Source organism: Lagenorhynchus albirostris, chromosome 21 (genome assembly GCF_949774975.1).
Source record: "Lagenorhynchus albirostris chromosome 21, mLagAlb1.1, whole genome shotgun sequence".
NCBI lineage: Eukaryota > Metazoa > Chordata > Mammalia > Artiodactyla > Delphinidae > Lagenorhynchus > Lagenorhynchus albirostris.
In genome coordinates, this window is record NC_083115.1 from 29,935,399 (window position 1) to 29,950,419 (window position 15,021).

A 15,021-nucleotide genomic window follows, 5' to 3' on the forward strand; every position below is an offset into this window, starting at 1 on the left:
ACAATATTTAGATGATGAGCTTTGTAGGAAAGAGGATGAATAGACATATGAATTAAGATTTCAAAAATAATTGCGTATGAACCTAGGGCTTGACCTGCGAAGAGGATATTTTCAGGGAAGAATAAAAATTCATGTTTTAAAATGCTGAAAAAAAGGGTGGTTTCTGATCTACTGGTGCTAGACTATGTCACAGTTTAATTGGCAGGTAAATTATCTTCACATTTCTGCTCTGAAATAGTTTATTAAAATCAACATGCTATTCTGTTTATCTCTATTTTGTGTAAAGCAACAATGTACAATCTTGAAATCAAAAGGGAAATAATGAAAAATTAAAAGGGGAAAAAGAAAAACTCATGGATATTCAAGTTTCTAAGCATTAGGACTAAGGATCCATTGTAATAGATGAACAGTCCAAAGACACTCAGATTCTAAATCAAAGGTTTTCGTGGCTGTAAATCTACTCTGTTTGTTGAACAGATGAACTGTCACAAGAATGAAGTTTCCCTAATAAACCTGAATAACTGTAACTTCTTAGAAGCAGGTATGCTTTACTGGGTATCTTAGTAAACATTGTTAACACTTTTGTAAAAGAAATAAAGGCAGTAAACAAACTCACAAATTAGCCTTCAGGCTAGATTTGTCAATTTTTGCACCTTTCTTCACCCTTCCTTTTTGTCTTTCTCACCATAACATGCCTCTCCCCCATGATACAGCCTCTTTATCAGGCTGAAATAATACATATCCTCCATCTTTATTAACCATTAAAACAACTCAAGCTACCTTGGCCATGGTGAGCAATGTCTTGTCATTTCTCTACTCACAGAACTCCCTATGCTTCCCCAATACCTGTACAGAGGCAAAACACCGCAGGCTGTGCTCAAAGCTCCAGAAGCATAGTCTCAGCATTGCCTTTGTAATTTATCTCTACTGCTTTTACAGATTTAAATCCAGTTAAATTATTCGATTCTATTCATTGGTCCCAGAACGTGTTATTTTCTTTAGGATAACTTTAGGAACATTGTTAATGATAACCAATTGACTAACCAATACATTTACCAGTGGGTAAAATTAACTGCAAGGCACTTGTCTGTCAAATGTGACATCTCTCTCCTTTGATTTTATTCTTTTCCTAATGCTTCAATATTGCCTTCCCTATAGTATAATGTCATAGAATAATCATGAAAAAACTATCTATCTATCTATCTGTATCTATCTACCTATCTATTCATCCAATGGCATACTATGCAGCTGTTTAATGAACACACCAGGCCTACAGAAATCAATGATTACATCTATAAAACATACTGTTGAGACTAAAACTAATGGCCCAATTTTAACACAAAAATTTAAACACACCAAGGTGTACCCTATAATCTCTCATGGTATGTTAATACATCCACCTGCTATAAAAATAGCAAAGCACGAATGAGAATAGTACAATTTCTGCGTAGTGGTTACTTCTGGGAATCAAGGATGAAGAACGGTGACTGGGGCTTTGGGTTGTATCTTAAGTGAATATGACAAAATGTTTGTCAAATTTTGAATTGGGGCAGAAAGATGTCATTTTTTGTCCTTTACTGTATGCTTGAAGTTATTGTTTTTAATTTCAAGAAGTTAAAAATGCAGTAATGACTGCACCCCCAAAGGGATGAATTGGCTCCTAATTTAGTTGGAATCTCTGCTTTCCTACATTTTTAGTTGTGTGACATTGGGGAAAGTTACTTGATCCCTCTGATTCAGCTTCTCATGCGTAATTGAGACTTTCTCTCTCACTCTCTTGCTTACCCTCTTTCTTTCTCACCCTCTCTCTCTGCGCCTAGCACATAGTAGGTCATTAATAAATGCATATGTTATCTCTGTATCCTTCAGGTCATGGAGTCAGTCCTAACCACTCTTAAGCTTTTTCTGATATTTGATCCTCTCACCACTTCTTTCCTTCAACTCTTGTTGGCTTTTGCAATATCTTTTGGATTTGGTAATATATTTCTCGCCCAGTTTTTATGCCTAAATTTTCTGATTGGTCTCTCTCAGTCTCGTGCTAGTCTATGATTTCTCCAAGTTTCTGAAACATTCATATTCCCCATGGTGTCATCTGCTGCCCCTCTTCCCTGCTTATGTCCCATATTTTCTTTGGCTGGTTTAATTTCTTCCAATTGCTCTAAGTGCCAGTTACCTATTGGCAGCTACCCAACGGGCATGCCCCCCGACCCCAGTGTCTCCCCAGCCCCAGATCCACTGTCTGCTGAACGTTCCACTCTGATTTCTCAGAGATGCTGCAAAAACTCAAAGTGCACACGTAAATACTAAATTCTCCTTCACAAACCCGTTCTTCCCGTGAACAGGTATTCCCCGTCTTTTTGAATATCATACCTGCAGTTTCATCTTCAACTTCTCCCTCTTTGTCGTCCCACACACGCAGTTGCCAAGTCATATACTTTCTCATATTTCAAATGTCTTTCCATCCCCACTTCCACTGCCTTGGTACCCACTCTTATTATTTCTCTCTTGGATTATTTCAGAAGTGTCCTCTCCACATTTTCCAACTCCTGTTTTGCTTCTCTAATTCACGTACTACATTGCCACCAGGCTGTTCATTCTGTCATATAAGATGTAAATATCACGTCCCTACATGTGTCTTGTAGTGGTTCCTGAGCGACTGGAAGGGAAAGAGAGAAGAAGTCCATCCCTGGAATGGCGTTTGCACTTCTGCAGACCCTCTCCATCACACACTCTGCTGCAGTCACGCATCCACCGTCACCTCCTCTCCTACACCCATTCCAGTCCTAAGGTTACATGTCTGACTCACTTATGGGATTTCTTCTGGAATAGCAATCCTATCTATCTCTATAGCCTAGCACAACAGTAGTACCTAGAGGGCACATGATAACTGTCTGCTGAATGGCTGAATGAAGCACAGCATAGTGTATTGTACACTTATTATATTAGATATATTTGTGTATGTTTGTCCTCTGGTACATAAGTTGCTTTAGTTAAGAAATTACATAATCCATTTATAAAAATCCTACATTTCCTAGCACAGTGCTATGCACATAGAAGGCTCAACATAAATACTCATGAATGAATAAACACCAAGTAGAAAGATCTTGGGCATCGCTTCTTAAGCATAAACGGCTCCCTCCATAAAAAGAGAGTCTCCATCATTAACGGGGCCATAGAAATTCATGGGATTTAATCTGAAGGAAAATATAAGAGGGAATAACTGGAAAAAAGAGAACAATCTATGAGAACATCCATATGAACATGATAACTAACCCTTTCTGTTAGATACTGTCCTCCACCTCTGAATTTATGGTATTTTTTGTTGCTGCTGCTATTGAGACTTGAATTTTGTTTTGAAAATACTAGAAATGCTCTATGCTATTGGGGGAGAGCTTAAGAAAAAGGAAAACTTGACTTTTTATCTCCTTCTGACACTTTTTTTTTTTTAGTTTTTAGCTTTGTATAGGCTAATTACATTTCTAAGACTCAATTTTCTCATTTGTAAAATGTCAGTAAAAATAGCAGCCAATGTTTATTGAACGCTTACTGTGTGTCAGGCACTGGGCTAATATTTCACATGAATACTGACAATAAACATCATTACACCCTTGTGGGTTAGATGTTATCATCATCATAATTGTTGTTCTATTATGGTATTATAATCTTAGATTAATATGTAATATAGTGTCATGTTATTGAATAGATTGTGAGGACTATAGGTTATACATCTTATACTGTATTGTGTTATATGTAACATTTTATTGTTTTGTTTTAAAGATGAAAAAGTGTCACAAAAAGTTTATAGAACTTAGCAGAACTCAAAAGGGCTAGTGAGCAGAGGAGGAATTTTCAAACCAAGAAGCACCTACAGCGAGCACACTCTGCTCTGTGGTGTGTGTCATCAAGGCCACCACCTGGCAGCACTAGTTACGAGCAAGAGTGGCTTGGTGCACAGTAATATTTAGGAAAATAAATAATAACAATAATAATATCAACATAACACACGTTGTCCCTTGACTCTGAATGCACAGAGGTTAGGGGCAACCAAGCCCATCTCTGTCCTCTCGCACAGAACCTAGAAACATTCTTTGCCCTTTTTAGAGACTCAAGAATTATTTTATGAATGGCTCATTTTGTGAATGATTCTCTCAATTACTTAATCTGTTCTTAAATAACGTAAAACGAATGATATGCTACTTATTTAACCTCATAATAATGTAAACATAACACCAAGAGTTTGGAAAAGACATGACTCATCTTCCTCCTGGCAGCACTGAGCGGGATTTCATCTCCACGGGAAGGAGTGCTGGGAAGCCCTCCCCCCGAAGGAATCATTATAATCTTGACTTAAAGTGTCACCATAAAGATGTTAAGACATCTACCATTTTGAACCTCAACTAATTTCAAAATTATAGTTAATGAAAGGGGTCTTTTTCTCTTGGCATTTCAAAAATCAATTTTACTGAGGAATAATTTGCATATAAGAAAATGCTCCTTTTTTTAATTTGTTTTATGAAAAAATTTATTTATTTAGGCTGGTCTGGGTCTTAGTTGCGGCATGCAGACTTCTTAATTGCAGCATGCGGGATCTAGTTCCCTGACCAGGGATCAAACCCAGGACCCCTGCATTGGGAGTGCAGTGGACCACCAGGAGAGTCCCAAAATGCTCCTATTTTAAATTCACTGCCTTTTTACAAATTTGTGCACCTGTGTAACGCTCACCACCATCAAAATACAGAACATTTCCATCACCCACAAAAAGTTCCCTTTGCTCAATCCCAGTCAATCCCCACCCCCTGCATCTTTGGGCAACTATTGATTGCTTTCTCTGAGCCTAGATTATCTTTGTCTTTTCTAGGGTTTCATGTAAATTGAATCATACAGTATGCATTCTTTTAGTCCAGCTTCTTTCACTCAGCTTAACATTTTTGAGATCCACTCATGTTGTTGTGTGTATTAACAGTTCATTCTTTTTAGACTGCGCAGTAATATTCCACTGTATGGATAGACTGCAATTTGTTTATTCATTCATCTTTGATGGATGTTGGTTTCTTCCCAGTTACAGGCTAAAGAGCTTATATGAACGTCTGTCTACAAGTTATGGTGTGGAAATACGTTTATATTTCTCTTGGATAAATACCTAGGTGGGAAGTTATTGATCATATTGTGTGTATTTAAGCTCAAATAATGTTTGAGCTTAAATGTTAATCAAAACATTTGTATGTCATATGCCGAGAAGAAAAATTGTTGATACCCTCTAAATGAATATCTAGTAGTTATATAGGTTAAACATTGTTTTCTCATATGAAGCCGAAGTTAAAGTTAATTTCTCTTAAAAATTTTTTAGTTATTTTTAAAAATTATTTTACTTTTGCTGGAACATGATTATTTTGAATGTTTTAAAAATTATTATATTTGTATTGTTAGTTTATATAAATTGCTAATTTCCATATGTAATTTGACATATTACCATTTTTATAAGTAAATAAATTACTTTTAAAATTTCTCAGCAAATAGTTATGTTACGTTTAATATTGATAGCTTTTACATTTTTAACTTTTCACTATAACATTTTTATTTTGTCCTTTTTAATCCTACGCTGAATAAAAAAGTAAGCTTTCTACTTCCTTTTAAATGTATGAAGCCCAGATATACTTAAGGTATATAAAGAGATATAAATGTGTCTGTGGTATTCAGATTTCATGGGGGAGGTGATTAGGAAAAAATGCCTATAAAAGGATCCTTAGGGGGTGATAATGGAAAAAAACAAAGGTTGAATAGCACTACTCTAAAGGAAATATTTTAAAATAATACTTTGTTTTATTTTTATAGCTATATATGGGTATATAACTACATGTAAAGTTATATATAGTCATCTACTTTAAAATTATATATATATTATAAATATTACACACATACATAGATGGATATTACATATACACAGTTATGTGCCCACTGGCTTGGAATATAAAATACATTTCTTATTGTACACAGTGAAACACACTGAAAAACACAAGAGACAAGGAAATGAATCCAACATGAATCTTAATGATAATAATAAATCTGCCCTTTAATGACTATCTCTTAGATGCTGGACACTATAGTCAGCACTGCGGAAGCATTCAGTATTTCCTTCAATCCTCTTTACATCTTTACATTTTACACATAAGCAAACTGAGGTTCAGAGACATGAAATACCCAATGTTAAAACGCTAATTAACGGCAGACCTAACTCAGCTCTGCTTACTAAGACCCAAGCTCTCTTTGCTCAAACATTTGTCTCTTCTTGACCTCCAACAGCATACAGTATAGTAGTTAGAAGAATAAGTAATGATGAAAGTATGAGTAAAATACACAAATGCTATGAGATATATACAGATAAATAAGTTATTTATTTAAGAAACATTTGTTGATGAGTGCAGTATACTTGTTTAGCTCCCAAGTTTGGAACGTGATTACCAGCTTCAACTGTAAAATAAGGCTAAGTACCACCAACTTCACAGATGCTTTTGTCAGTGTTAAATGAGACAATGTGTGTTAGGGCCTGAAAGTAGTTAACAGCTCAATTATTTTTAAGTGTTATTAGCTGGACATTACAGAAGACATAAGCCTACCTGAAATACTCTCGTGATCCAGGTTCACATGCAACAGTTACAGACCCCTAAACAACCCATGCAAGGATAAAGTAAGTATAGTAATTGCTATGGGAATTCACGAAGCAAAGGTGACTGTGGTATTTGGACACGACAAAGGCAGCAGAAAGACCTTTACCTGAACTCTGAGAAATAGATACGGCTTTGGAAAGGCAGAAAAGAAAGTAAATTTATTTTAAGCCAGGTCAGAATAGAAACAGTTACAGAGCAGGAAATAAGCGTGGTATTTAGGGAACCAGACTTTGTGAAACACAGACTTGGTGAAGAATGAGAAGCAAAACAAGAAAGGAAGGCTGACACCAGAAGACAGAGGTGGAAAATCGGTGCCCAATTCTTTGAGAAGTTGAAAGTCACTGACAGTTTCTGGTCAGATGAATGAAATGATGCCTTTGAAAGCTTACTTGTGACATTATACAGGAGTTGGAGACACATTTGACACAAGAAAGCTAGTACTGAAACCACCGCATTAAATCAGAAATCCATGCAGAATGAAGTGGATCAGGGTGACAGTGTTGGAAATGAAATAATAAGTTTACGTTGGAGCAGATATCTCCCCTCTCCCCCAAAATAATCAATAGCTTTTGGGTGTGATATAAGGGAAAGAAGGAATTAATGACAACTGCATGATTTCAAGGCCTCAAAGAATATGAAAGGCCATTACTGTGAATAATGTAGAGGTAAATAAACGGACTTAATAAATCTTTGACTTTGTACCTATTACGTCTAATATAATAATAAACACAGCTATATAAAAGGGACTTAAAATATTATAAGTCATCAATATGGTCAGATCTTGAACTGTAATTCTGGAAACCATCAATACAGAGATAACAACTGAAGTGCTTAGAATGGATGAGTTGCCAAGGGACACAGGTGAATAGAGCTCCCAGGGCTGCGGAAATGAAATCGCACCTACTACTTCAGGGGGCCGTTGTCTCCACTTGCATTAGTATGAATTTATTCACAGATGCTTGTAAGATTTTTTCTTTCTGTCAGTCAAATTAGGCTACCCTTGAGTTTTTCCTACGGTGTCCCTGGAAAGGTAACGCCTCCTATCTGTCACACTAAGTAAAGCAGCACAAAGAGCTCTAACAGGGAAAACTGCTATTAGCCCATCACTTTTATTGTCAAGCCCACGAAAATGAAAGGTTTCTAAAAAGGTTTTTGGTAAATGTATATGTTTACCCATCAATTTATTTATACTTTTGTTACAAATGTTGGAATTATCTAAGGTTTATTTACACGCCCATTCCATATTCCCTGGCTATACTAAAGAACAAAGAGCTGCATCCTAATCTGGGGGCAAAAAGTTCCTAGATCTCAGATGGCAGTGCATAATGATTCATTATAAACTGTTCATAGAGTCATTACGTGATGCTCTACCCAGGCCCTTTATAAGATCTAATGAAGCATATGTTGCCATATACCAAACTAAAAAATAGGATGCGAAAAAAATGTGAATAACAAATGTTACTTTGATTGTTAATTTGAAGTAATATTAAGAAAAATTATTTCAAGTATTAATCAAAATTTCAGTATTCAATCCTTGCTGAAATAAAAAATATGAATCGATATATAGAGAAAAACTAATTGAGATTGAAGAGAGGCAACTGAATGCTAATAGATGGAAAATAATGTATTTATATTTACTTTTTGTTTTGGACCAAAAATCTTAGGCTCAAATATTTTTAGTTTTAGCATCATCTATGAATTTGCACAGTTGATTTCACGAATGTTGAATGTCTTCTTTTTATTTGATGCAGAAGTATATTATCGCAAATTTCACAAAAATTCTTTCAATCAACTGTGTTTACTTGGAAATAATTTTATATTAGTAGAGGATGAAGAAAAAAATAGATTTAATTCATACTCACTGTGGTAGTGTTGCTGGCAGGGAACGTCTAATAATTGAATGGACTTGTCTGTAAACATCCAGCTTAGACATGCATCGGCAGGAAGTGTGATTGGCAAAACTGATTGTTACTGGTTTGGGGCCTTGAGAGAGAGGCACTGTAATTTCAAACAACTACAAAGAAGGGACAAAAGAAGAAAAATTATATAGATGCTATAAAGCATTTTTATGGTACATGTTGGAGTCCAAAAAGAGTGAGATTAACTCTTCATGATTAGGTAGTGCTGCATAATGTATTCAGGATGCTAAAGTTTTTATGATTACAATGTAAAAACTGTTTTGCGTCTAATAAGTATCCTTTATCAGAATAGTAAACAGTCCATATGCTTATCTCATGTCACTATTATAAAGCATATTAGAATTCTGATAACCAACTAATGACTACAGAGCAGAGATGTGACAAATCAACATGTTCAAGGAAAAAAGGATTGTTTCAGAGTCCTAGATTATTCCAGGGGTTTAAAAAAATGGCACTGATATAAATATCTTTGTGATGTAAGAGCAAATCTATTGGTCACACAACCTTGAAATGTTTGGTTAAGTCCTATTTTATGTAAATTGAATACACAGACATAAAATACATAGATGTAAAACTGACTTTCATTCCAAATTAAACTTCAACCTCAAAGTAGTTTTACATTTATCTGAGATATCTTATGAATTTATTATGTTTAAAAGAAAAATAAATACATTCATTAGTAAAGGATCGTTTCTGCTATTCTGACGAAGGCATTATGAGAATATAAGTGTAAAACAGGGTAGGACATTATACATGATGGTGGATTAGAGTCTTAACATTTCGTTTAAAACCTCATTCTGAATGCCTCATTAGTGGAGAACTTCAGCCTTTCCTCTTCCTTCCACAAAAACAATGTTTTAAGTTGAATATACAAATAAATTAGTGATTAAGTAAAACTAAAAGGATTTAAATGCCAAAGATTCTTAAAATCTAAATTATGATCAGTAATAATGGTGAAAGTGAAATCCTGACCATTACCTGCTTGATAAGATCAGTTCATAGTAATTTAATTGTAGTTAAACCACGTGTTGTTTGCTACCTTTACAGACATTTGTGTAGTGCTAAAAAAGACAACACACCCCAGAGCCTTGTGATTCCACCCTTTGCTGTAATTTCATGCCAACAGTTGAAGATCCCTGCAGATATTTAGGGAATAGAATTAGTTGCCCATTCTGTCCATGCCTACAGGGAGATTCACTGAAATGAATTTTGAAGAATGAAATATAGAAATATCTCAATTATAAATGCACATTTCCTTCACTTGAAATGTATTTCTTATATATTCGCGTAAAACTTCAGCTACTTTCTTAGCCTAAGTGCCTTAGGAGGAATGGGCACAAGACAGGGCACCTTTATTGGCAACCCCACTTATAAGTTAGGTGAACTTGGAAAGGTCATTTAACTTCTCGAAGCTGTATATTTCTTTAACAACCAGTAAATTCAGGGTAACATTTGACCCATTAATTCATGGGACTGTTTTAAAAATTGTGTACGCTAACGTATACGATTGTGATATGTATTTTGATTGCTGTGTGGATGTGAGTTATTATTATTTGCATATATTCTCAGGATTCTAGATGTGTTCCAGAATACTTCCTACTCTATGTAGATAATCTCAACGTATGGCCTCAATGTATCCCAGTATTACCATGTTGACCAGTTTCTTCTCTAAAAAGACATTTGTTTATGCAGTTTGGATGAAAGCCTTTTATTAGGTAAAATGTCACACTGGCAGAAATCTTTTGCACAATGTATAACTATTTTAAGAGAGAGAATTCTGTACTACCTATATATACTACAGTTTTTCTACTTCTTATGACATCTCTCGACCCTACATTAAGAACCAGCATTATAGAAGATATATAAAGTGGTTTAGAATTGCTTATTTCATTTTCATATTTATATATTTATAAATTACTTAATTAAACTCTGTCATAGTGGAAATGATAGAAAGATGTACAGGTCAGCTCAGAAAAACCTAAGAATTTATGTTTAACTGGCAATTAGATATATGTACTTAGAGCTTAGGAGAGCCCCTTAAAGGCCAGCGGTATTAAAGTTGGAAATAAATTCTTGGGCATTGATGAGAATACTTGGTGAGCTCATTCTGAATGAAAACAGAACACGCCTAATAATAGAAACCTGGGCAACAGGAACGTATAAGGGGTGAAAAAAGGCACGTGAACCAGTGAATATGTTTGGGAAGAAGTCTGACCCTCCATGGAGAACCAGGAGGGGAACTGTTAAGTCAAGGGAAGCAAAAGAAAGAGAGGAGGGCTTCCCTGGTGGCGCAGTGGTTGAGAGTCCGCCTGCCGACGCAGGGGACGCGGGTTCGTGCCCCGGTCTGGGAGGATCCCACATGCCGCGGAGCGGCTGGGCCCGTGAGCCATGGCCGCTGAGCCTGCGCGTCCGGAGCCTGTGCTCTGCAATGGGAGAGACCACAACAGTGAGAGGCCCGCGAACCGCAAAAACAAACAAACAAACAAACGAAAAACAAAGAGAGGAGAGCTTCAAGAAGGTGGGTGTGGTCACAGGGTCAAAGGTCTTCAAGCGCGCTAAGGACTGAGTGGAGATAACTGGGTACCAGAGTGAGTCTGAGGGCTGGAGCAGGTGGGAATGAAGAAACAAGAAGGGTGGCCTCATGCGATTGGAAAGAAAGGGATGAGACGGGTCAGGCCATGAGGGCATTTCTGCTTACAGAATGCGTGTAATAACCACTGCAAGATGGGGCATCGTCTCAAGTGACTCAAGGCAGAACAGGGCCTGAGAGCGACGGATAAGGCACTATGAGATAACAGCTATTGTAGAAGAGTGAGTGATGCTTTCCCACCCCCAGACCTCAGCGGCATCCTTCCTTTCAATGACTGCTGCCATTCCAGGTTCCACCCTGGCATGGTTTCCAAAGGGGAAAGAGACCACAGTGAGTGTTATCAGTGATCGTGGACAGATTTCGGCCATTCCTGGGTGGACAGTGTCCCCATTCAGGACCTGCCCCAAAGCACCAGGTGTGTATTCAGGAACTAGGGCTTCGAAGAATGTTCTAGTGAGATGGAGATCAGTCAAATGCATATTAAGAGGCATCTTCCTGGTAAAATAAGCCTGGCGCTATACTTTCAAAGGGTGGAAGGGATTTGTGTTGGTGAATACACTGACTAAAAGGATAAAGGGACAGGTAAAGAGGCACTGAAAAAACAAATCACTGTTCAGAGAACTGTTTTTTTCCTGTAAGTTGAAGATTTTTCATAGGCATTAAAACTGTGGTGCAGTTTGAGAGAAAAATTATTTCTAATTAAGGAAAATAAATATTTAATTATTGATGTCATAGAAATGTCTCTTGTTTGAGTCCAAGTAGGCAATTTGACAGCTCAATTCAGTTAATTTGATCAAAAGGAAGAAACAGGCTGAAGATTAAAGTAAAAACCCTTTTCTTCTCTTTGAAACACACCTTCCACCTCCAAATTTTGACCTGAGATTTTCAGGCAGTTTCCTTAACTTTCTAATTGACTGTGTCAGTGTGGAAAAAATTTAAGGGTCCAGAGAAAGATGCTTTTGACCAATATTAAAGGGAAAAAAGATTTTTGATAATTGAGTTTTATTCATCTGCTGACTTCAGAAGAATCAGAAACATCTACTGAGATGTGCTGTATGTGTGGACAGTAAGACGTCATTGTGCCAATGCCGGCTGCTGTCACACATTAAAGGAGCCGCTCTCATTTCCCACCTCCTTTCTGCACTAGCTTTAAATGTGAGTATTGATTGACTTTTTTTTTCATTTAAAATGATTAAATACAGTTTCTACTCCTTTTTAATAAGTATAATAAATTCCACTTTCTTTTTTACAGACCAATTTGTGAATTTTATATTGCTATGTTTAATCCCTATGTTACTAAGAATGTCTATAGCCCTTTTTCCTAATTAGATAGTATGCTCAGAAAATGTAAACTTTTTTTGAGCTGAAAAATATTAATAATTAGAATCACATTATAAACTCACATGTTTCCCTAAATAAATAAACTTTTCAAATAACTGGCAACTTCCCTTTTCTACTAGAGATATAAGAATAACCAAGATCTTAGTCTTAAAAAGAGACAGACATTAATTAGAGTCCTGCATCTGTGCTACTTCTGTGATTTGGAAAAATTACCTAACTTCTCTTAGCTGCTGTTTCATGATTTATGAAATAGGGGTAATAATGGTGGTGATTTCATGGCAGTGTTGTTTGGATGATTCTTTTTCCTCTTCTTTAAAACTGAGTTGAGCCTTCATTAGAGGAATTACAATTTTTTAACTTATTTAAAATCTTTCTTTGTTCAGTTTTCAATAACTATTTATTGAGAACCTATACGTCACCAGTCATCTCAAGCCAACAGTCATCTCAAGATAACAGTCATCAATCAATGACTCTTGTCCCTAGTTTTAGTTAAGCAAAACTAACAATGAGAGCGAATTAGGGAAAAAAAAATCTCTGTGTATGTATGATGATACTAGGTTAGAATTTTAAACACAGCAAATAGTTTACCACAAATGCTCTCGCTAAGCAAGAACCTGCAGTTTAACTCCCTTATGAAATCTGTGCTTGTCATTTATATAAAGATTGAAACCAACACAGTGACTATAATTTTCTCTCAAAAGAGTTAAGGTCTATCCAAACACATCAGTCTTTGAAACAATAAATAGATTCTTTATATTTTAATGCAGTAAAAAACCTTATACTCTTGTCAGATTGTTTTGTCCTTTAATGTGTGCACAATTGTACTCTCTATTTTAAATTTAAACTCATAGAGTGCAAAATTTATGTACTATGTTCAGCTTTAGCTAATAATTCTATGTATATACGTGCACCTAGTAAATACTAATAGATGTATTTAGTATCATCATCCATCATTAATGGGTGATAATTATAACTTGATATTTTGAACATGATGATGTTCCTAAAATAGTTTTATACCATAAAGTGAATTGTTGTTGAACAATAGATGGTATTAGCTTGTATATAATTAAGCATCTAAATAATAATAAAATTCACTATGGAGACTGATGCTATACTATCAGCATATGCCTATTAAAAGAGTTGCTGGTTTTGGAGAAGATCAAAAGAATTTACATAAAGATGGCATTTAAACAAAGATGGAAATTGAAAAAATTTTTTGATTGTGTATTCAGTAAAAACTGTAATAAACAAGAGGAAATGACAAACATTTCCAACAGACAGGTCCCCATTTGCTATCTACTGGAATTCTTTAATAAGAATATTTAACAGTCCATTCCCACCAACAAGAATGGACTTCAAATAAAGCCACATTTTGAAACAATAGGTCGTTTACACCAGCATAGCAACAGTTGTAAAACAACAATTCCTATTTCTACTTCTCTTGCAGGCTATGCAAGAAAAAGGTGTAGAACTTCCTTTCTGAGAAGATCCTGGATTACAGTTTAGTACCAAATTCAAGAGAATGTTTGAGTGGATAAAAATATGACACAAAAAGTGCCTTCCTTTACAACTTTTTATCTCAAAATATGACCAGTTTCTCTCCAGAGAATAATATTTCACTACCATATGTAATTTAAATATTCCAACCCTGAGTCCGTTAATTAAGTGTAGACACATCTGTAGCCCCTGGACAGCATGGCTAATAACTGCAAAGTCAGACAGAAAAACTGTACAACATTTAAAGAAATAATCCCTAAACATGTGAAAAGATGAAAATTGAGGGTTTATTTTAACCTTTTAACTGAGTATATTAACCACATGGCCAGCTATCAAGGGTCTATGGAACTTAAATTGGGTCTGGGAAGACAGCAGGTCCTAACAGATTTACATCTGGTATTGAATTCATTTTACATGTTTTTATAAATAAAATGTACATACAGTGCTACAATTAAAATAAAAACCCCAATTCAGGAGTTTTAGAAATACTGAATAAAACTTGTGGACATGATCAGTACATTAAGTTGGAAAAAAATGGTATGTTTAACAGATGCATTAACTTCTGATAACTGGTATTGGTATAGAGTTCTTTTCCCACATCTGGATAAAACCTGATTTCCAACAACCATGCTTGCCAAATATTACTTAGCTAAAGATTCAGAACAAATCGCATTCCACTTGTTAAATACATATGAATGTAATAAAGTAATCCTTCAGACTGCTGGTGTTCTGTTTAATTAATGGAAGAACTATCCCTGTCGGCAGTGCAAAATAATACTTCTAAGTTTCATTCCAGAGTTGTAAATTTTACTTAGGTTTAAGTGAATCTTGCAGTAAAAGACAATTTTAGGAAACACTTGAACTCCAATATGATCTGGCATGCTTTTGCTAGTCTATATGCTCATATGATTTCTTTATAAAATAACACAAACATAGAACAGCTACTTCTAAGACAGCAACACAGAATTTTAAATAATGTGGTTCATGTACGTCAGAATGAGGAAAGGAG

General features: G+C 35.6%; 1 protein-coding gene across 1 annotated transcript in view; it reads right to left on the reverse strand.

Moving 5' to 3' along the window:
- Window positions 1-15,021, reverse strand: part of VEGFC (vascular endothelial growth factor C) — a 79,614-nt gene that overhangs the window by 11,141 nt on the left and 53,452 nt on the right. The window contains exon 4 of the mRNA XM_060136487.1: window positions 8,528-8,679. Within this exon, the coding sequence (XP_059992470.1) occupies window positions 8,528-8,679 (152 nt within the window). The remainder of the gene's footprint in view (window positions 1-8,527; window positions 8,680-15,021) is intronic.